This window comes from Cheilinus undulatus, linkage group 14 (genome assembly GCF_018320785.1).
Source record: "Cheilinus undulatus linkage group 14, ASM1832078v1, whole genome shotgun sequence".
NCBI lineage: Eukaryota > Metazoa > Chordata > Actinopteri > Labriformes > Labridae > Cheilinus > Cheilinus undulatus.
The window spans coordinates 3301564-3325151 of NC_054878.1; the positions used below are offsets into that span (position 1 = coordinate 3301564).

General features: G+C 39.7%; 1 protein-coding gene across 1 annotated transcript; it reads right to left on the minus strand.

Moving 5' to 3' along the window:
- Window positions 1-191: 191 nt before the first annotated feature.
- Window positions 192-22329, minus strand: slc35f1 (solute carrier family 35 member F1). Its single transcript, XM_041804475.1, has 8 exons — window positions 22062-22329; window positions 14640-14815; window positions 14342-14469; window positions 9192-9351; window positions 6319-6475; window positions 6170-6222; window positions 5943-6097; window positions 192-3443 (listed from the first exon to the last, which is right to left on the minus strand). The coding sequence occupies exons 1-8, from the start codon at window positions 22154-22156 to the stop codon at window positions 3210-3212; spliced, it is 1158 nt and encodes a 385-aa protein (XP_041660409.1). The 5' UTR covers window positions 22157-22329; the 3' UTR covers window positions 192-3209.
- Window positions 22330-23588: the final 1259 nt, after the last annotated feature.

Sequence of the window (23588 nt, forward strand, 5' to 3'; positions counted from 1 at the left end):
CACTGAGGCTCTGTACCACTGAGGCCCTGTACCACTGAGGCCCTGTACCACTGAGGCCCTGTACCACTGAGGCTCTGTACCACTGAGGCCCTGTACCACTGAGGCTCTGTACCACTGAGGCCCTGTACCGCTGAGGCTCTGTACCACTGAGGCCCTGTACCGCTGAGGCTCTGCACCACTGAGGCCCTGTACCGCTGAATTTACTTTGAAATTTTGGGGAATTTGCTTGTAAATTTTCAGGTATTTGCGTGGGTTTTTTATGGAATTTTTAATAGAAAGTATTTAATTTGTTTAACATTGTTCTCAGAATTCTTGTGTTTTTTTAAATTTAGGAAATCTATGTGGATTTTGAAAAGGAAAATTTCCTGGAAATCTCTGGAGATTTTTTTGTGGAAAAATAAAATAAGTAGAAATATGGGCTCCTCATCCAACACCATTTCTGACTGAACACACAGCCAAATTATATGCTCCAAAACCGAACCAGGTCTGGATTTTCTGCAGAAACAGGGTCTTCAGGAGGTTTGTGGACATCTAAACTACTTCCTGTTTAAAGACCAGGTTGAAGTTTTAAACTTCATACAATAGGAAAAAGAAGGAGAACGCCCACTTTAAAGCTGAAACTTTTCAGGGACATCTGATCCCAAATCAGAAAGAAACTTAAAATTAATTCCAAACAAAAGCTCAGGGTTAGGAGGTCGACGCTTCAGCGTACCAAGATATTTGGGACAGTGCTAGGCTCCCAACTGTGAGGCAACAGTTTGAGGAAAGCCCTTTTCTATTCTAGCGTGACTGTGACCCAGAGACCAAATTAGGACTGGAAAGAACTGGACTGGCCCACACAGAGCCCTGACCTCAACCCCATCCAGCACCTTTGAGATGAACTGGGACAGAGATTGTGAACCAGGCCTTCTGGTCAAGGATCAGAGCCTGACCTCATGAATGCTCAACAGGATGAATGGACACACATTCACACAGAAACACTCCAGGAGAGAGGAGGCTGCCTTTAGTGGTGCAGACATTACAGCCTCACTGCTGCAGGATGGATCAATACTGTCGCTGATCAGTGATTGATTATCTTATTGATCACAATCAGTGCTGTCATTGATCAGTGATTGATCATCTTATTGATCACAATCAATACAGTCACTGATCAGTGATTGATTATCTTATTGATCACAATCAGTATTGTCACTGATCAGTGATTGATCATCTTACTGATCACAATCAGTAATGTCATTGATCAGTGATGGATCATCTTACTGATCACAATCAATACTGTCACTGATCAGTGATTGATCATCTTATTGATCACAATCAATACTGTCACTGATCAGTGATTGATCATCTTATTGATCACAATCAGTACTGTCACTGATCAGTGATTGATCATCTTATTGATCACAATCAGTACTGTCACTGATCAGTGATTGATCATCTTATTGATCATAATCAATACTGTCACTGATCAGTGATTGATCATCTTATTGATCATAATCAATACTGTCACTGATCAGTGATTGATCATCTTATTGATCATAATCAATACTGTCACTGATCAGTGATTGATCATCTTATTGATCATAATCAATACTGTCACTGATCAGTGATTGATCATCTTATTGATCATAATCAATACTGTCACTGATCAGTGATTGATCATCTTATTGATCACAATCAATACTGTCACTGATCAGTAATTGATCATCTTATTTATCATAATCAATACTGTCATTGATCAGTGATTGATCATCTTAATGATCATAATCAATACTGTCACTCATCGGTGATTGATTGTCTTATTTATCACAATCAAACTGTCATCGATCAGTGATTGACAATGTTATTGATCACAATCAATACTGTCACTGATCAGTGATTGATCATCTTATTTATCATAATCAATACTGTCATTGATCAGTGATTGATCATCTTAATGATCATAATCAATACTGTCACTCATCGGTGATAGATTGTCTTATTTATCACAATCAAACTGTCATCGATCAGTGATTGACAATGTTATTGATCACAATCAATACTGTCATTGATCAGTAATTGATCATCTTAATGATCACAATCAGTAATGTCATTGATCAGTGATTAATCATCATATTTATCACAATCAATACTGTCACTGATCAGTAATCGATCGTCTTATTTATCATAATTAATACTGTCATTGATCAGTGAGTGATCTCTTGTATTGATCACAATTAATACTGTCATTGATCAGTGATTGATCATCTTATTGATCACAATCAGTGCTGTCATTGATCAGTGATTGATCATCTTATTGATCACAATCAATACTGTCACTGATCAGTGATTGATCATCTTATTGATCACAATCAATACTGTCACTGATCAGTAATTGATCATCTTATTTATCATAATCAATACTGTCACTGATCAGTGATTGATAGTCTTATTGATCATAATCAAGACTGTCATTGATCAGTGATTGATCATCTTATTGATCACAATCAGTACTGTCATTGATCAGTGATTGATCATCTTATTTATCACAATCAATACTGTCACTGATCAGTAATTGATTGTCTTATTTATCATAATCAATAGTGTCATTGATCAGTGATTGATAGTCTTATTGATCATAATCAATACTGTCACTCATCGGTGATTGATTGTCTTATTTATCACAATCAAACTGTCATCGATCAGTGATTGACAATGTTATTGATCACAATCAATGCTGTCATTGATCAGTGATGATAGTCTTATTTATCATAATCAATACTGTCATTGATCAGTGAGTGATCTCTTGTATTGATCTCAATCAATACTGTCATTGATCAGTGATTGATCGTATTATTGATCGGTGGTTGATGGTCTTATTGATCAGTGATTGATAGCCTTATTGATCATCAGTCAGGATGAAACACGAGTTTTCAGCACAAACATCAGCAGATATAAAAATCTGGTTATTAGAAAATATCAATACTCCTGTTTATTTACATCATTGATCTCCAGTATTGATCAGAGGCTCCGCCCCCCGTCACATTCCTAAACTGATGGAGGATAGTCACTTCCTGTTGGAGTGTCACACTGTGAAAGTCTCTGCTCCTGTGTTCTCCTACATCAGTCTGTGGTTACTGAGCAGGTAGAGGCTCCGCCCCCTCCAACATATGATCCAATCAGCCGCTATAACAGTCCTCTCCAGACTGACCCCCCGCCCCCCTCCAGTTCTTTCAGGCCACCCTCACAGGCAGCTCATCCCCCGGCTCGGGGCCCAGGCTAGTGTAGGTGACCGAGGGCTCGGGGGCTCCAGGACTGAGAGGGGGCCGCTCGAAGGCCGGCTGGCTGCCCGTGTTCCTGAACTGTTTGTAGACCCGGGGGTCCTGGGCCACGTAGGTGGAGGAGGAGGAGTAGAGGAGCAGACCGAGGATGATGATGACGAAGGAGAGCAGGTAGAGAGCTGAGAACTGGAACGCAGACAGAGAAAGAGCCGGGGGCACGCCATAAACATGCCATAAAGACCTGCTAGAACTACAGTACAACCATGATTCCAAAAAAGCTGGGACACTGTGTAAAATTTAAATAAAAACAATGATTGTCAGATCTCATTAACCCATATTTGATTCACAATGGAACATAAACAAAATTTCAGATGTTAAACTGAGACATTTTACCATTTCAAAAAAAGAAAATTAAATATTCATTTTGAATTTGATGGCAGCAACACATCTCTAAAAAGTAGGGACAGGGCCACAAAAGGCTGGAAAAGTAAGTGGTACTAAGAAAAAACAGCTGGCAGAGCATTTTCCGTCAACAGTTCAGTCGAATGACTGGTGATAAAAGGAGCATTTCAGAGAGGCAGAGTCTCTCAGAACAGTGTTAATTTCGTCGAGTAAAGCTATGACTGAAACTTTTCGTTGACAGCCTTTGTTTCCATGACAGAAACTAGACTAAAACTAACAAAAATAGATCTGTGATGACTAAAACTAGACTAAAATGTAATTTAGTTTTCGTCAGACATTCAAAATCCGTGATATTTCTCCACTGTGGACTAAAAGTAAAGACTAAAATGTGAGGACTTTTAATGGACTAAAACTAGACTAAAATGTTTTGAGTTTTCATCGACTAAAACTAGACTAAAACTAAAAAGGATAGAAATGGCTAAAATGTGACTAAAACTAAAATGTGTTTCATTTAAAGACTGAAACTAAGACTAAGATGAAAAATTGATGCCAAAATCAACACTACCTCAGAAGTAGGGCAGATTTTCACTTCACGATTATCAAGGGCAAAAAATGTCACGGTAACGATATATCACGATGTCAATAAAAATGTAAATAATAATGGGACAATCAATCAAATTTATCTATAACTTTATTTATGTTGTGTTCTCTCTGTGGCAGATGGACTACACTCAAAATACCTAAGGAGGTACTAAGACAATATGAAAACAGTAACTGTACAACTGCATATAAAAAGTGCGGTTACACTCAATAGCTAGTGAAAAGGTAACCAGATAAACTGATAAACAGAAAATCATCAAGGTGCAACATCTGCTGTAACTACAATATTAACTGAAACAAAATCATTTGTGGATAGCAGGGACACAGCATTTGTGTGCAACTGAAGAATGACAACGGATAACTTTGGAATAATCCAATGTCTACTGATCAATCCCTGGCATATTTTTCTTTTTCTGTTTCCAAACTGTGTTCCAGTGGCACTGGATCATTTACACGATATTATCATATACACATTTTTAACACGATATTGAAATTTCTTTTTTTAATACTACAATTATTGTCAAAACCGATATACCACGAAAGCCCTACTCAGAAGTAAAGATAGGTATAGCTTCACCAATCTGTGAAAAACTGAGTCTAACAACTGTGGAAAATTTCCAGACAAATGTTCCTCAATATAAATTTGTGAAGACTCTAATTTCCCTCCATCTACAGTCCATAATATCATCAACAGATTCAGAGAATCTGAAGAAATCTCTGTGATCAAAGGGCAAGGCCGAAGGGGCCCTCAGGGGCCACTGCATTAAAAACAGGCATGATTCTGGACTGAAATCACTGCATGGGCTCAGGAACACTTCCAGAAATCATTGTCTGTCAACACAGCTGGCTGTGCCATCCACAGATGACAGTTAAATCTGGATCATGGAGAGAAGAAGACATATGTGAACAGGATCCAGAAATACTGCTGTCTTCTCTGGACCAAAGCTCATTTAACATGGACTGAGGAAGCATGGAAAACTGTTCTGTGGTCGGATGAAACCACAGATGCCATGTCCTGTAGACTAAAGAGGAGAGGGAGTACCCAGCTTGTTCTCCTGGCTCAGTTCTAAAGCCTGCATCTCTGATGGTATGGGGTTGCATTAGTGCCTATGGCATGGTCAGCTGTAACATCTGGAAAGGAACTATCAATGCTGAAAAGCAGAGAGAGGTTTTAGAGCAACATGTGCTCCCATCCAGACAACGTCTCTGTCAGGGAAGGTCTTGACTATTTCAGCAAGACAATGCTAAACCACATACCACATCCATCACAACAGCATGACTTCATGGGAGAAGAGTCCAGGTCCTGAACTGTCCAAAAAGAATCCACATCAGACAAGAATGGTACAACATTCCTCTCCCAAAACTCCATCAACTGACAGATGTTTACAGACTGATGTTAAAGAAGAGGGAATGCTACACACTGGTAAACATGGCCCCGTCCCTACTTTTTTGAGATGTGCTGCTGCCATCAAATTTCAAAATGAGCTAATATTTTTCCTGAAATGGTAAAATGTCTCAGTTTGACATCTGATGTGTTGTTTATGTCCTATTGTGGATAACATATGGGTTTATGAGATTTGACGATCAGATTTGAGATTTGACACAGTGTCCCAGCTTTTTTGTAACTGTGTTTGTACATCAAATATCCTGCTTGTCCCTTGTATTACTAATGCGTGGTGTTACCTTGTAGTGGAAGAGGAAGAGTCCGCAGAAGAGGCCGTAGAGGTCGGCGGTGAGCAGGGACAGGTTGACTGAAGCAGCGCTCGTCCTCTTCATCACCACGGGCAGGAAGCTGTACAGACTGAACATGAAGGTGCTGAAGCCCACGTAGAACAGACCTGCACACCAGACCAGCACGTTAGACCACATCATCTCTAGACCCTATTTACCTTCTTCAACTCCATGCTCACCTATCTGCCAGTCCCAGGGAACCTTCAGCAGCTCCTTGTGCTCCACAATGGCCCTGCAACATTCACAGCCTTAGTCCCGCCCCTAACACTCATCTTCATCAACACGCTCTAACAGTGGCCACTAACAGCCTCAGACGGATCACACTCACAGTTGGATGCCGCTGAAGAAGGATCCAAACAGTCCCATCATGCCCAGGAACTCCACCCGGCTCAGGTTCTTCACGATGAACTCCTCGCACACGTTGGAGATCCCATACAGCGTGGCTCCGCCCAGAACCAACAGATCGCCAAACATCTTCTGCTCTCCTGCAGACGAGGAGCCACACGGAGGATTATTCTAGCATAAACCTGCTCAAAGTCTGACTTATGGTATGAGGAATGACTGGAGCTTTAAATCAAGCACAGTCTGATTCACAGAGGAGATGAATCTACTAAAGCAGTGGAAACAACTCTTTATAATAAACATAAAAAACTCTGTAAATCTTAAAAAGAAGCTTGAGCGTAAATTTTGTAACTTTTGGTAAATATCCTAACATTTTGTGCACAGGAATTTCCAGAAACTTTCATCAAAAAGGATGAAATTTTGTATAAAAATAAATCCTTGTACAGTCATTTTGAATGGATTGGTGGATAAGTTAGGTCCTTTTTTCTGTTTCTGAGATTGTAATTAATGTTGTCAATGTTATTTCCACTTTAACGGACTACTTCAGCCTGAAATAAACATACCGAATATTAATGATATTTTGTGGATTTTAACCCTTTATAGGCCAGCATGTTCACACATCTCCACTGTTTCCATTTCTGAAAAAAACTAAAATAATTTTATAAAATACATTTCAAGGAGTATTTGATTATTATTATTGTTAGGCCCTGAGATGGGTCAGTGATTGGCAGCAACATCAGTTTTGATGCATTATTTTTTTGCAGTGTCAGATTAAAAAAATGTTCTACATTAATATATAACAATGTTACTAATATACAGTGCTTAAAAAATTTATTAGACCGCCCTAACCCTAATCAAAGTAAGGTTTATGCCACAGCTTCCCTAAATTAACAGCATTGGTAATTACCAAAACCATTTCTTATGTTTCTGCAATGGTTAATACACCAATATGTAGAAGCTCTTTAACCCAAATGATATTTTTAATGCTAAAATAGAATTATTGTTGTTATCCATGAATTTTCAAATTTACTGATTTACAAAAAAATGAAAAAATAGTAAAGCACATTATTATTTCTTGATTAATATGTCAAATTATAGTTATTTACTTGCATTCCTGAAGAGAAAAATGAGTTTTAGTGGTTGAATGTTATGCTTGATTCATTTCTGACCTCTCAGAGAAGCCCAGCGAGCCGGCTCAAATTTGGGTATATTCAGTTTGAAATTCCTCATTCCTGTTCAAAATGGTAAAACGTGGAGAGCTCACTGAAAATCCGCATTAAGTCCGCATTAAAGCACTTTATGATGCTGGATGGTCTCTGAGACAAATATGACAGTTGGTCTAATAAATTTGTTAAGCACTGTATATTAACATTTTTTCCACTTTAGATTAGTCAGTCTTTTAAAACCTCTTCAGCCTGAAATATACATATCAAATATTCATCAGAGTTTTGTGGATTTTGACCCTTTAAATGCCATGTTATGTGAACACTACTCTACTGTTTTCAATAGAACAAAATCACAGAAACTCCCAAAATACAAACACACCATTATCCAACACACACTAATATTTCAGTAGTAAGAAAACCTTAAAAAAAAAAAAAAAAAAAAAAAAAAAAAAAAAGTAAACAGTTAAATTTTGTGGCATTGACGATTGAATGAGGGAAAGTAGCGCCATCTGGTGGACAAATATAATATTTGAAACTGGACAGCTTGTAGTCCAAAATGAAATCTGAACATAAATGAATGCATTAGTTTATGTTGGGATAAATGTGGTATCAGAAATGTCATTTTCAATAGTTTTCAATGGAACTTTTTTGGTCATTAAGAACAAATGTGTGGGTTTTTGTGTAGCTTAGCCATTTGAGGCTAATTTAAGGAACAGACCACAAATCTAAAAAAAAGTTATGAATGAATATCCTTTAAAAAATTTGAGTAATATTCATTCAATTCAACTGAATGGCATAAAATGTCCCTAGGAACTCTGAAGGGTTAAATCTTTCTTCAAAATTTATTTTCCATCTAAATTAATTCAAACCTTTCTGTAAAAAATAGAAGTTTCATTTAAAAATGTAACTTTATCAGAAAATCTTTAGACTTTTCTTGAAAAAATGTTACATTTTTGTCAGCTTTGTTTTAAAACTTCATGAATAATTGAAATATTTTTATGCCTGACAGCTGAGGTCAGCCCGTGTGTTTCAGAGTCATACATACAGAGCCAGGTTTGACTCCGTGTGTGTGTGTGTGTGTCGGTGCATTTTTGTGTGAACAATTTTTAACCAATCAGAAGCCATAAAAGAAAATCAGGAGGGGAAGGGGGATGACATTTCTCAAGCCTCTGTCTCCACTCAGAGACAGAGAGGAGAAAATATGAATATATAGATTTACTATACTAGTTTACTAGTAACTAGTAACACTAAATTCCTAATAAATAAGGACTAATACCAGGTTATGTAACAAAACTGATAAAAAACATCATGTAAAATCTACTCATTCTTTGACTTTTATGGTTTATTTATTGTCCCCATGCTCCATTAAAATTTTAATTAATTTAGGAAATATTTTGACGAATTAGTGTTATTATCACTTTAATAATAATCATCATAATAAATATAATAATAATAATCATTATTATGATTATTATTATTATAAAAATATAAATAAAATGAAAATATAAAACTAAATAAAATAATAATAATAATAATAATAATAGTAATAATAATAATATATTAATAATAATAATAATAATAATAATGGTCTATTTCTTTTTCTTTTTTTTTTTTTGTTTGTGTGTGTGTGTTTTTTCAGAGTTTCGGCACTGGGACTCCATCAGAGATCCAGGTACACATGAGCCAGACTCACCCAGACCCTGCTGCCGCCCGAGCAGGATGTCGGCCCCCACCATGCAGCCAACCCCCAGTAGGCACAGCCCCGCCCCCACAAAGTGGACGGCCTTGTACCTGACCAATAGGAAGAACCAAGAGAGCAGCAGCACCACGGGGATGACGAAACAGTCCAACAGCTGAGGAGACAGACACCCAGATAAAAACAGGATCAGTTCACTAGGATACGGAGTCAGAGATTATCAACGACATCACGAAGGAGTTCTCAGGTACATGGAGAACTGCTTCACAAGCTGGGGTCTGGGGATCCCTAGGGGGGCCACCAAAGACCTCAGGGGGTCATGTGACCCTCACAGCTCTGATGCTGAAAAAATTAGATGTACATATATTTTATAAAACTACGATTAGAAACGTGATGCATTAGGGCCAACCTAAAAGAGAAAAAACTTAAGACAATCCATTAATTTATGTGCAGAAAAGTCAAAACTTAAAAAAGTGAGATTATAGGGCTTAATATTAACAGAAAATTGAATTCGGTATTTGAAATTTAATAAAATTTTAAATTTAAAAATGTAATAAACATTCTAAATTTTGACACTACAAACAGAAATGGAAAAACAGGTTTGCAAAATTGACTAGAGACTCTACTATGATGACTAGAGACTCTACTATAATGACTAGAAACTATACCATGATGACTAGAGACTCTACTACAATGTATAGAGACTCTACCATGATGACTAGAGGCTCTACAATGATGACTAGAGACTCTACTATGATGACTAGAGGCTCTACAAAGATGACTAGAGACTCTACTATGATATCTAGAGCCTCTACAATGATGACTAGAGACTCTACTATGATGACTAGAGGCTCTACAAAGATGACTAGAGACTCTTCTATGATATCTAGAGCCTCTACAATGATGACTAGAGACTCTACTATGATGACAAGAGACTCTGCAATGATGACTTGAGACTCTACAATAATGTATAGAGACTCTACTATAATGACAACAAACTCTACTATTAAAACTAGAGACTCTACAATGATGACTAGAGACTCTACAATGATGACTAGAGACTATACTATAATGACTAGAGACTCTACAGTGATGACTAGAGACTCTACTATGATGACTAGAGACTCTACAATGATGACTAGAGACTCCACAATAATGACTAGAGACTCTACTATGATGACTAGAGACTCTTCTATGATGACTAGAGATTTACAATGATGACTAGAGACTCCACAATGATGACTAGAGACTCTACTATGATGACTAGAGACTCTTCTATGATGACTAGAGACTCTACTATGATGACTAGAGACTCTACAATAATGACTAGAAACTATACTATGATGACTAGAGACTCTACAATGATGACTAGAGACTCTACAATGATGACTAGAGACTCTACTATGATGACTAGAGACTCCACAATGATGACTAGAGACTCTACTATGATGACTAGGGACTCTACAATAATGACTAGAAACTGTACTATGATGACTAGAGACTCCACAGTGATGACTAGAGCCTCTACAATGATGACTAGAGACTCTACTATGATGACTAGAGGCTCTACAAAGATGACTAAAGACTCTACTATGATATCTAGAGCCTCTACAATGATCACTAGAGACTCTACTATGATGACAAGAGACTCTACAATGATGACTGGAGACTACTATAATGTATAGAGACTCTACTATAATGACAAGAAACTCTATTATTAAAACTAGAGACTCTACAATGATGACTAGAGACTCTACAATGATGACTAGAGACTATACTATAATGACTAGAGACTCTACAGTGATGACTAGAGACTCTACTATGATGACTAGAGACTCCACAATGATGACTAGAGACTCTACTATGATGACTAGGGACTCTACAATAATGACTAGAAACTGTACTATGATGACTAGAGACTCCACAGTGATGACTAGAGCCTCTACAATGATGACTAGAGACTCTACTATGATGACTAGAGGCTCTACAATGATGACTAGAGACTCTACTATGATGACAAGAGACTCTACAATGATGACTGGAGAATACTATAATGTATAGAGACTCTACTATAATGACAAGAAACTCTACTATTAAAACTAGAGACTCTACAATGATGACTAGAAACTCTACCAAAATGACTAGAGACTATACTATAATGACTAGAGACTCTACATTGATGACTAGAGACTCTACTATAATGTATAGGGACCCTTCTTTAATGACAAGAAACTCTACTATTAAAACTAGAGACTCTACAATGATGACTAGAGACTCTATAATGATGACTAGAGACTATACTATAATGACTAGAGACTCTACAGTGATGACTAGAGACTCTACTATGATGACTAGAGACTCTACAATGATGACTAGAGACTCCACAATAATGACTAGAGACTCTACTATGATGACTAGAGACTCTTCTATGATGACTAGAGACTATACAATGATGACTAGAGACTCCACAATGATGACTAGAGACTCTACTATGATGACTAGAGACTCTACTATGATGACTAGAGACTCCACAATGATGACTAGAGACTCTACAATAATGACTAGAAACTATACTATGATGACTAGAGACTCTACAATGATGACTAGAGACTCCACAATGATGACTAGAGACTCTACAATGATGACTAGAGACTCCACAATGATGACTAGAGACTCTACTATGATGACTAGGGACTCTACAATAATGACTAGAAACTGTACTATGATGACTAGAGACTCCACAGTGATGACTAGAGCCTCTACAATGATGACTAGAGACTCTACTATGATGACTAGAGGCTCTACAAAGATGACTAAAGACTCTACTATGATATCTAGAGCCTCTACAATGATGACTAGAGACTCTACTATGATGACAAGAGACTCTACAATGATGACTGGAGACTACTATAATGTATAGAGACTCTACTATAATGACAAGAAACTCTATTATCAAAACTAGAGACTCTACAATGATGACTAGAGACTCTACAATGATGACTAGAGACTATACTATAATGACTAGAGACTCTACAGTGATGACTAGAGACTCTACTATGATGACTAGAGACTCCACAATGATGACTAGAGACTCTACTATGATGACTAGGGACTCTACAATAATGACTAGAAACTGTACTATGATGACTAGAGACTCCACAGTGATGACTAGAGCCTCTACAATGATGACTAGAGACTCTACTATGATGACTAGAGGCTCTACAATGATGACTAGAGACTCTACAATGATGACTGGAGAATACTACAATGTATAGAGACTCTACTATAATGACAAGAAACTCTACTATTAAAACTAGAGACTCTACAATGATGACTAGAGACTCTACTATGATGACAAAAGACTGTGCAATGATGACTGGAGACTCTACTATAATGACTAGAGACTCTACTATAATGACAAGAAACTCTACTATTAAAACTAGAGACTCTACAATGATGACTAGAAACTCTACCAAAATGACTAGAGACTATACTATAATGACTAGAGACTCTACAGTGATGACTAGAGACTCTACAATGATGACTAGAGACTCCACAACAATGACTAGAGACTCTACTATGATGACTAGAGACTCTACTATGATGACTAGAGACTCTACAATGATGACTAGAGACTCCACAATGATGACTAGAGACTCTACTATGATGACTAGAGACTCCACAATGATGACTAGAGACTCTACTATTATGACTAGAGACTCTACTATGATGACTAGAGACTCTACTATGATGACTAGAGACTCTACAATAATGACTAGAAACTCTACTATGATGACTAGAGACTCTACTATGATGACTAGAGACTCCACAATGATGACTAGAGACTCTACTATGATGACTAGAGACTCTACAATAATGACTAGAAACTCTACTATGATGACTAGAGACTCTACGACAATGTATAGAGACTCTACCATGATGACTAGAGGCTCTACAACGATTACTATAGACTCTACTATGATGACTAGAGACTCCACAATGATGACTAGAGACTCTACTATGATGACTAGAGACTCCACAATGATGACTAGAGACTCTACTATGATGACTAGAGACTCTACAATAATGACTAGAAACTCTACTAAGAACTCTACCAAAATGACTAGAGACTATACTATGATGACTAGAGACTCCACAGTGATGACTAGAGACTCTACAATGTTGACTAGAGACTCTACTATGATGACTAGAGACTCCACAATGATGACTAGAGACTCTACTATGATGACTAGAGACTCTACAATAATGACTAGAAACTCTACTAAGAACTCTACCAAAATGACTAGAGACTATACTATGATGACTAGAGACTCTACAATGATGACTAGAGACTCTACTATGATGACTTGAGAGTGCAGGCTCTGTAGGACAATGAGAATGCTTCATGGATGATGCAGAACTGCTAACGCTGCGGTCATAAAACAGAATCTTTCATCTGTGGAAGCAGCAGAATGTTTTATTCAGTGGCTAAAGCCTTTCTGCAGGTCAGGTCTAAACATTTATAAGCCCCGCCCTCCACCACTAACACCTACATCTATGTATATAGCTCTACTAGACTCTAGAATGATGACTAGAGACTCTACTATGATGATGAGAGACTCTACTGTAATGAATAGAGACTCTACCATGATGACTAGAGACTCTACAATGTTGACTAGAGACTCTACTATGATGACTAGAGACTAGTATGATGACTTGAGAGTGCAGGATCTGTAGGACAATGAGAATGCTTCATGGTTGATGCAGAACTGCTAACGCTGCGGTCATAAAACAGAATCTTTCATCTGTGGAAGCAGCAGAATGTTTTATTCAGTGGCTAAAGCCTTTCTGCAGGTCAGGTCTAAACATTTATAAGCCCCGCCCCCCACCACCAACACCTACATCTATATATCTAGCTTAGGCACATTTTAAAGGACTTTCATCTGCCAAAGGGGGCCCAGCAGAAGTCTGGGAACCACTGACCGCCATGGACTGGACTCCAAAGACAGTTTCAGTGACCAAATAGCTGACGTTGTACTGATTTCTATAAATTCCATGTTTGATGTATAAACCAAAGAAATTTTAATGTAAATGTTAGAAATTACGTGTTTGACCAAAAGGTGTTTTGAAAGCACGCACAGACAGACCTGCACACTGGACAGTGTGGTGTATTGGTACGCTTTCAGGACCAGGTAGTTGGCCTCGATGTCGATCAGACCCAGAATCATGTACTTCCACCAACGCTGCTTCAGGATGGCCAGAAGGTTCCCCTCACCTGGTTAACGACACACAACACTGTCTGGTCAAAACGCATCGGGGTGATGATTTAAAGAGTCACTAAAGTCAGGGGTTAAATTAAAGTCTAACTAAAGCCAGAGTTTGATTTAAAGGCTAACTAAAGGCCAGCCTTCTCCCTGAGACATCACTTCAGGTACATCAGTTTACCTTGTCTGACAGCCAGTGTTGTTGTGTAGACCAGGAACAGCAGGATGTAGTTGAGGAAGCTCTGAAACACGGGGGTGTTGGCGTGGAAGTCATCGGCGAGGTATTTACTGGTCAGACCGATGGCGCAGACCAACAGAGACAGAACCTGACCCAGAGCCAGCGTCACCAGCAACTCCCTGAACAACATGTGACCAAAATATCACAACAAACGCAATTAATATGATCATGAACATGTACACAACATTCTCCATTTACACAAGAGCACATCCACACAGTGGTACATTCATACAGCAGCACATTCACACAACAGCACATTCACAAAACAGAACGTTTACACAGCAGCACATTCACACAACAGCACATTCACAAAACAGAACATTTACACAGCAGAACATTCACACAGTGGTACATTCATACAGCAGCACATTCACACAACAGTTCATTCACACAACAGTACATTCACACAGCAGTACATTTACACAGCAGCACATTCACACAGCAGCACATTTACACAACAGTACATTCACACAGCAGTACATTTACACAACAGTACATTCACACAGCAGTACATTTACACAGCAGCACATTCACACAGCAGCACATTTACACAACAGTACATTCACACAGCAGTACATTTACACAACAGTACATTCACACAGCAGTACATTTACACAGCAGCACATTTACACAGCAGCACATTCACACAGCAGCACATTTACACAACAGTACATTCACACAGCAGTACAGTAATACAGCAGCACATTTACACATCAGCACATTCACACAGCAGTACAGTAACACAGCAGCACATTTACACAGCAGCAGATTGAATGTGCTGCTGTATGAATGTACTGCTGTGTTAATGTCCTGTGTACAATCACACAGCAGTACATTCACACAGCAGCACATGAACACTATATAGATACCGTGAGCTCCCTGAAGGACCCCCAGTGTCTGGTTCCGTTTCTGTTTCAGGATTTAAACTTTGACTCTCTGAGCCTGTATTCGCCCTGGTTAAAGGCGTGGTTATTGGTACTGAACAGTTGACCTTGTCTCCTCCCGCTTTTCCCATATTTATTTGTACTTTCAAATCATAAATTATGACAGACTGTTTAACCTCTCCATGGTGTTGCATATAGTTCACATCCAGCCAGTGGCTCCTTTCTCATGTCACTCCTCTCTCTCTCTTTGTCCACTCTCCTCTTTCTATAAAGGCAAAGAAGCCTAATGTGGTGCTTCCACCAGATAAGGGCCTCTATAATTTATAAATCACAAAAAAATCACATACACACTGGCACTATTAGAACTGCATTACAGGAGGATTTGATAATAAGGAAGTAATCAGAGACAATGTTCTTCCAAACAGCACAGGAACTTTTTACAAGCCTCTGAAACTTTTTCACTGAACAGAAAAGACTGAACATGTGCAGACTCAGTAGATGCAGACAGGAACAGATCCAGCAAATTTGTTCATCACTTCCAAACAGGTCGATGTGATCGAAGACAGAAAGAGGAGAAGAGACCCGGGGCAGCCTGCTTTTTATTTATCTGGCTCAGATTGTGTGGATGTTTGGGATGGATGGTAGGGTAGAAAGAAGAGAAAGGGGATTATTAGTGTGGGAAACTGTTAAATTTACAGAGCTTCTGTTGTAACATCATCTTCAAAGGCAGAGGACGGAATGTTTTAAAACCTTGATGACATCATCTTCAAGGACAGGAGATGGAAAGTTGGTGAAGCTTTGACCAAATCATCTTTAAAGGCAGAGAATGGAATGTAACTGAAATGCAGATGACATCATATTTAAAGGTAAAGGAGGAATGTTGGTGAAGTGCTGATGACATCATCTTTAAAGGCAGTGGAGGGAATGTTACTGAAGTGCTGATGACATCATCTTAAAGGCAGAGGAGGGAATGTTGGTAACGTGCTGATGACATCATCTTTAAAAGGCAGAGGAGGGAATGTTGGTGATGTTTTGATGACATCATCTGTAAAGGTAGAGAATGGAATGTTTGAGAAGTGCTGATGACATCATCTTAGAAGGCAGAGGAGGGAATGTTGGTGAAGTGCTGATGACATCATCTTTAAAGGCAGAGGAGGGAATGTTGTGTAGTGCTGATAACACCATCTTTAAAGGCAGAGAAGGGAATGTTGGTGATGTGCTGATGACATCATCTTTAAAAGGCAGTGGAAGGAATGTTGGTGAAGTGCTGATGACATCATCTTTAAAGGCAGTGGAGGGAATGTTACTGAAGTGCTGATGACATCATCTTAAAGGCAGAGGAGGGAATGTTGGTAACGTGCTGATGACATCATCTTTAAAAGGCAGAGGAGGGAATATTGGTGAAGTGCTGATGACATCATCTTCATAGGCAGAGAAGGGAATGTTGGTAAAATGCCGATGACATCATCTTTAAAGGCAGAGAATGGAATGTTACTGAAGTGCAGATGACATCATATTTAAAGGTAAAGGAGGAATGTTGGTGAAGTGCTGATGACATCATCTTTAAAGGCAGAGGAGGGAATGTTGGTGAAGTGCTGATGACATCATCTTTAAAGGCAGAGGAGGAAATATTGGTGAAGTGCTGATGACATCATCTTCAAAGGCAGAGAAGGGAATGTTGGTAAAGTACTAGAGACATCACCTTTGAAAGGCAGTGGAGGGAATGTTGGTAACATGCTGATGACATCATCTTTAAAGGCAGAGAATGGGATGTTGGAGAGGTGCTGATGACATCATCTTTAAAGGCAGAGAATGGAATGTTTGAGAAGTGCTGATGACATCATCTCAGAAGGCAGAGGAGGGAATGTTGGTGAAGTGCTGATGACATCATCCTTAAAGGCAGAGGAGGGAATGTTGGTAACGTGCTGATGACATCACATGTAAAGGCGGAGGAGGAATGTTGGTGAAGTGCTGATGACATCATCTTAAAAGGCAGAGGAGAGAATGTTGGTGGAGTGCTGATGACATCATCTTAGAAGGCAGAGAATGGAATGTTGGTGGAGTGCTGAAGACATCATCTTCAGGGGCAGAGGAGGGAATGCTGTGTTGTGCTGATGACATCATCTTTAAAGGCAGAGGAGGGAATGTTGGTAATGTGCTGATGACATCATCTTAAAGGCAGAGGAGGGTATATTGGTGAAGTACTGATGACATCATCTTTAAAGGCAGAGAAGGGAATGTTGGTGAAGTGCTGATGACATCATCTTTAAAAGGCAGAGGAGGGAATGTTGGTGAAGTGCTGATGACATCATCTGTAAAGGTAGAGAATGGAAAGTTTAAGAAGTGCTGATGACATCATCTTAGAAGGCAGAGGAGGGAATGTTGGAGAGGTGCTGATGACATCATCTTTAAAGGCAGAGAATGGAATGTTTGAGAAGTGCTGATGACATCATCTCAGAAGGCAGAGGAGGGAATGTTGGTGAGGTGCTGATGACATCATCCTTAAAGGCAGAGGAGGGAATGTTGGTAACGTGCTGATGATATCATCTTTAAAAGGCAGAGGAGGGAATGTTGGTGAAGTGCTGATGACATCATCTTTAAAGGTAGAGAATGGAATGTTTGAGAAGTGCTGATGACATCATCTGTAAAGGTAGAGAATGGAATGTTTAAGAAGTGCTGATGACACCATCTTAGAAGGCAGAGGAGGGAATGTTGGTGAAGTGCTGATGACATCATCTTCAAAGGCAGAGGAGGGAATGTTGTGTAGTGCTGATGATATCATCTTTGAAAGGCAGAGGAGGGAATGTTGGTGATGTGCTGATGACATCATCTTTAAAAGGCAGTGGAGGGAATGTTGAAGACGTGCTGATGACATCATCTGTAAAAGCAGAGAATGGAATGTTTGAGAAGTGCAGATGACATCATCTTAGAAGGCAGAGAAGGGAATGTTGGTGAAGTGCTGATGACATCATCTTTAAAGGCAGAGAAGGGAATGTTGATGAAGTGCTGATGACATCTTTAAAAGGCAGAGGAGGGAATATTGGTGAAGTGCTGATGACATCATCTTCATAGGCAGAGAAGGGAATGTTGGTAAAATGCCGATGACATCATCTTTAAAGGCAGAGAATGGAATGTTACTGAAGTGCAGATGACATCATATTTAAAGGTAAAGGAGGAATGTTGGTGAAGTGCTGATGACATCATCTTTAAAGGCAGAGGAGGGAATGTTGGTGAAGTGCTGATGACATCATCTTTAAAGGCAGAGGAGGAAATATTGGTGAAGTGCTGATGACATCATCTTCAAAGGCAGAGAAGGGAATGTTGGTAAAGTACTAGAGACATCACCTTTGAAAGGCAGTGGAGGGAATGTTGGTAACATGCTGATGACATCATCTTTAAAGGCAGAGAATGGGATGTTGGAGAGGTGCTGATGACATCATCTTTAAAGGCAGAGAATGGAATGTTTGAGAAGTGCTGATGACATCATCTCAGAAGGCAGAGGAGGGAATGTTGGTGAAGTGCTGATGACATCATCCTTAAAGGCAGAGGAGGGAATGTTGGTAACGTGCTGATGACATCACATGTAAAGGCGGAGGAGGGAATGTTGGTGAAGTGCTGATGACATCATCTTAAAAGGCAGAGGAGAGAATGTTGGTGGAGTGCTGATGACATCATCTTAGAAGGCAGAGAATGGAATGTTGGTGGAGTGCTGAAGACATCATCTTCAGGGGCAGAGGAGGGAATGCTGTGTTGTGCTGATGACATCATCTTTAAAGGCAGAGGAGGGAATGTTGGTAATGTGCTGATGACATCATCTTAAAGGCAGAGGAGGGTATATTGGTGAAGTACTGATGACATCATCTTTAAAGGCAGAGAAGGGAATGTTGGTGAAGTGCTGATGACATCATCTTTAAAAGGCAGAGGAGGGAATGTTGGTGAAGTGCTGATGACATCATCTGTAAAGGTAGAGAATGGAAAGTTTAAGAAGTGCTGATGACATCATCTTAGAAGGCAGAGGAGGGAATGTTGGAGAGGTGCTGATGACATCATCTTTAAAGGCAGAGAATGGAATGTTTGAGAAGTGCTGATGACATCATCTCAGAAGGCAGAGGAGGGAATGTTGGTGAGGTGCTGATGACATCATCCTTAAAGGCAGAGGAGGGAATGTTGGTAACGTGCTGATGATATCATCTTTAAAAGGCAGAGGAGGGAATGTTGGTGAAGTGCTGATGACATCATCTTTAAAGGTAGAGAATGGAATGTTTGAGAAGTGCTGATGACATCATCTGTAAAGGTAGAGAATGGAATGTTTAAGAAGTGCTGATGACACCATCTTAGAAGGCAGAGGAGGGAATGTTGGTGAAGTGCTGATGACATCATCTTCAAAGGCAGAGGAGGGAATGTTGTGTAGTGCTGATGATATCATCTTTGAAAGGCAGAGGAGGGAATGTTGGTGATGTGCTGATGACATCATCTTTAAAAGGCAGTGGAGGGAATGTTGAAGACGTGCTGATGACATCATCTGTAAAAGCAGAGAATGGAATGTTTGAGAAGTGCAGATGACATCATCTTAGAAGGCAGAGAAGGGAATGTTGGTGAAGTGCTGATGACATCATCTTTAAAGGCAGAGAAGGGAATGTTGATGAAGTGCTGATGACATCTTTAAAAGGCAGTGGAGGGAATGTTGGTGATGTGTTGATGACATCATCTGTAAAGGTTGAGAATGGAATGTTTGAGAAGTGCTGATGACATCATCTTAGAAGGCAGAGGAGGGAATGTTGGTGAAGTGCTGATGACATCATCTTTAAAGGCAGAGGAGGGAATGTTGTGTAGTGCTGATAACATCATCTTCAAAGGCAGAGAAGGGAATGATGGTGAAGTGCTGATAACACCATCTTTAAAGGCAGAGAAGGGAATGTTGGTGATGTGCTGATGACATCATCTGTAAAAGTAGGGAATGGAATGTTGTGTAGTGCTGATGATATCATCTTTGAAAGGCAGAGGAGGGAATGTTGGTGATGTGCTGATGACATCATCTTTAAAAGGCAGTGGAGGGAATGTTGAAGACATGCTGATGACATCATCTTCAAAGGCAGAGGGAATGTTGTGTAGTGCTGATAACATCATCTTCAAAGGCAGAGAAGGGAATGATGGTGAAGTGCTGATAACACCATCTTTAAAGGCAGAGAAGGGAATGTTGGTGATGTGCTGATGACATCATCTTTAAAAGGCAGTGGAGGGAATGTTGAAGACGTGCTGATGACATCATCTTCAAAGGCAGAGGAGGGAATGTTGGTGGAGTGCTGATGACATCATCTTAGAAGGCAGAGAAGGGAATGTTGGTGGAGTGCTGATGACATCATCTTCAAAGGCAGAGGAGGGAATGTTGGTTGAGTGCTGATGACATCATCTTAGAAGGCAGTGGAGGGAATGTTAGAGAAGTGCTGATGACATCATCTTAGAAGGCAGAGGAGGGAATGTTGGAGAAGTGCTGATGACATCATCTTAGAAGGCAGAGGAGGGAATGTTGGTGAAGTGCTGATGACATCATCTTTCATGGCAGATTACTTAACTTGGTAAAACTTTGTATGACTTTGGAAAACTTTGGGACGCCGACGCCTTTTTCCCATCATTCCTGTTGAGTGGTAGGCGATAGTTGAACTGGGGCGGAGCCGTAGTTCCTTACTGGTTCCACCCAGCCAGGATAAAATAATCACAGTAATATGAGACAGTTTCAGCCTGTAGAGGGCAGTCACTGGACACATTTCTAACACCAAACGTAGAATTAAAATACTTGGTGTTAAGATGTCCAGATCTGGACCCTGACTGATCAGCAGGACTACATAAAGCACAGACACAAATTTTTATGTGAATAAAGGGCTGTGATTGGTCAGTCAGTCATTATCTGACAGTGATAATCCTATCTGATTTCAGCCAGACTAACATGTTTAAAAGCTCAGATTCAGGTCATGTAGACGCACTGAGGCTGGTGGGCTGAAGGAGAAGCTCCATCATGACTCCTCTCTGTTCTCAGACATGTAAACAGGCGTGATTCATCATTTTCATGTTTCTAACCTGAGCCTGTTTGTTTGCTCTGCCTGCTTTAATATCATTTTTATATCAGTATCATCCCTCTGAGGATAACCACCATGAATCTGAGCAGCAGCAGACTCCACGGCTCTGAGCTGATCCACAGACCTGGGTCTGACAGGCAGCAGATGGCCCGTCTGTGTGAGAGCTGCAGGTAGAGATGATGGAGGCTCGCGCAGACAGCAGCCATTGTTCAGCTCGTAAACCTGCACACACGGAGCTGCACGGCGCGTGCAGGAATGCTGCTCCGCGCGTTCACTCACATGTTGCTGGTCACGCCTGCTGCAGCGCTGTGGACATGTTACAGGTTGTGAACAAAGCAGCTTCTGCCGCGTGCGCTGAATGTAATCCATCATCATCTTCATCATCACCACCATCATCATCCTCTTACCTGGTGAGGAGCCTGCGGAGCCGCTGCAGGAGGCTCGGCGCGGGGCTGCCTGCTCCTCTGGGAGCGCTCTCCACCGTGGAGACCACCGAGATCATCCTCCGAGAGATCAGAGCATCCCGGGGAAATCAACCGGCGATCGGAGCATCCTGAGGAAACGAAGCACGGGAAGGGGAGAGAGGAGGAGAGGAAGGAGAGGAAGGAGAGAGGAGAGGAGGCTGTAGAGGGATGGTAGAGAGCGCTGGTGTCAGTGCAGCAGCTCAGACCTGGATCTCTGAGTCTGTCTTTCTACTCTCTCTGATCAGCCTCTCCGTGTCTTCAGTCTTCCTGATTTAACAACATTCCACCACCAGGGGGCGACCTCTCACCCAGACAGCTCATGTAAAGAAGACGTAATGGATCCTCTGATGATAGAGAATCAAACAGACTCTCATGTCTGATCGAGCTTCTGAAGGAGAATTAGTCATTTTACATTCAAACAGCTGACGATCCAAAACCACTACATGAAGACTGCCAAAAAACTTAGGACAGTGGACAGAGGGGCACAGGGGGGAAAGGGTACGGATTACCCGGGCCCACAGTAAGGAGGGGCCCTTGAGATGCCTGTATGGATGCCCATTTGGGTCAAATAAAAAGAAAAGATGTGAAAGTACAGCAATTCTTGAAAAAAATTTTCTAAGTCATAACTAAGAAATAAAAGGTCAAAATTATAAGATTAAAAAAAGTCATGATTATGATATAAAACGTCAAAATTAGAGGAAAGAAGTAATAATAATGAGATAGAAAGTCAAGATTAAGAATTAAAAAGTCAAAATTATGCCATAAAAAGTTATGAATCACTAAATTATTTTGTATCTCATAATTTTAAATTTTAATCTTATAATAATGACTTTGGATTTCTCTTTTTAATTTCCTTACTTCCGTTTTTTTTGTTTTTTTGTTTTTTTTTGTAAAGTGGTGGAAATGAGCTTTCATATGCCTACAATGACAAAAATAATAATTTAATTTTCCTTAATAATTTGTGTCATTATCAAAAGTGACTGAATGAATCGGTCAACAGACTGAAGTTTGTATCAAACAAAGTAAAATACAATTCTTGGGGCCCCTCTCTTAAAATGTCCAAAAATAAATGTAGCACTGATGATAAATGAGTCTGACATTTTAAAAAGTTAAAAAGATAAGTTTAAAGCCTCACAGTCTGAGAAAAGTAGACTAAATAGTTCAAAAACGTCAAAACATGAAATTAAAATTGAATAAATAATGTTTTTAAAGGCAAATACAGTGCTTAACAAATTTATTAGACCACCGTAACCCTAACCAGAGTAAGGTTTATGCTACAGCTGCCCTAAATTAACAGCACTGGTCATAACCAAAATCATTTTTAATGTTTCTGCAATGGTTAATACACCAGTATGTAGAAGCTCTTTAACCCAAATGATATTTGTATAGTTTTGTTTAGTTATTTACTGTCATTCCTGAAGAGAAAAATGAGTTTTAGTGGTTGAATGTTCTGCTTGATTCATTTCTGAC

What these genes read in the sequence shown, in the direction of transcription:
- slc35f1 (XM_041804475.1), bottom strand. Translation starts at nt 22,156, where the DNA reads ATGATCTCGGTGGTCTCCACGGTGGAGAGCGCTCCCAGAGGAGCAGGC. An exon ending in CCACACTGTCCAGTGTGCAG is followed by an intron (nt 9,352 to 14,341) that starts GTCTGTCTGTGC and finishes CTGTCTCCTCAG; the next exon opens with CTGTTGGACTGTTTCGTCAT. An exon ending in TTCTTCAGCGGCATCCAACT is followed by an intron (nt 6,223 to 6,318) that starts GTGAGTGTGATC and finishes TGAATGTTGCAG; the next exon opens with GGCCATTGTGGAGCACAAGG.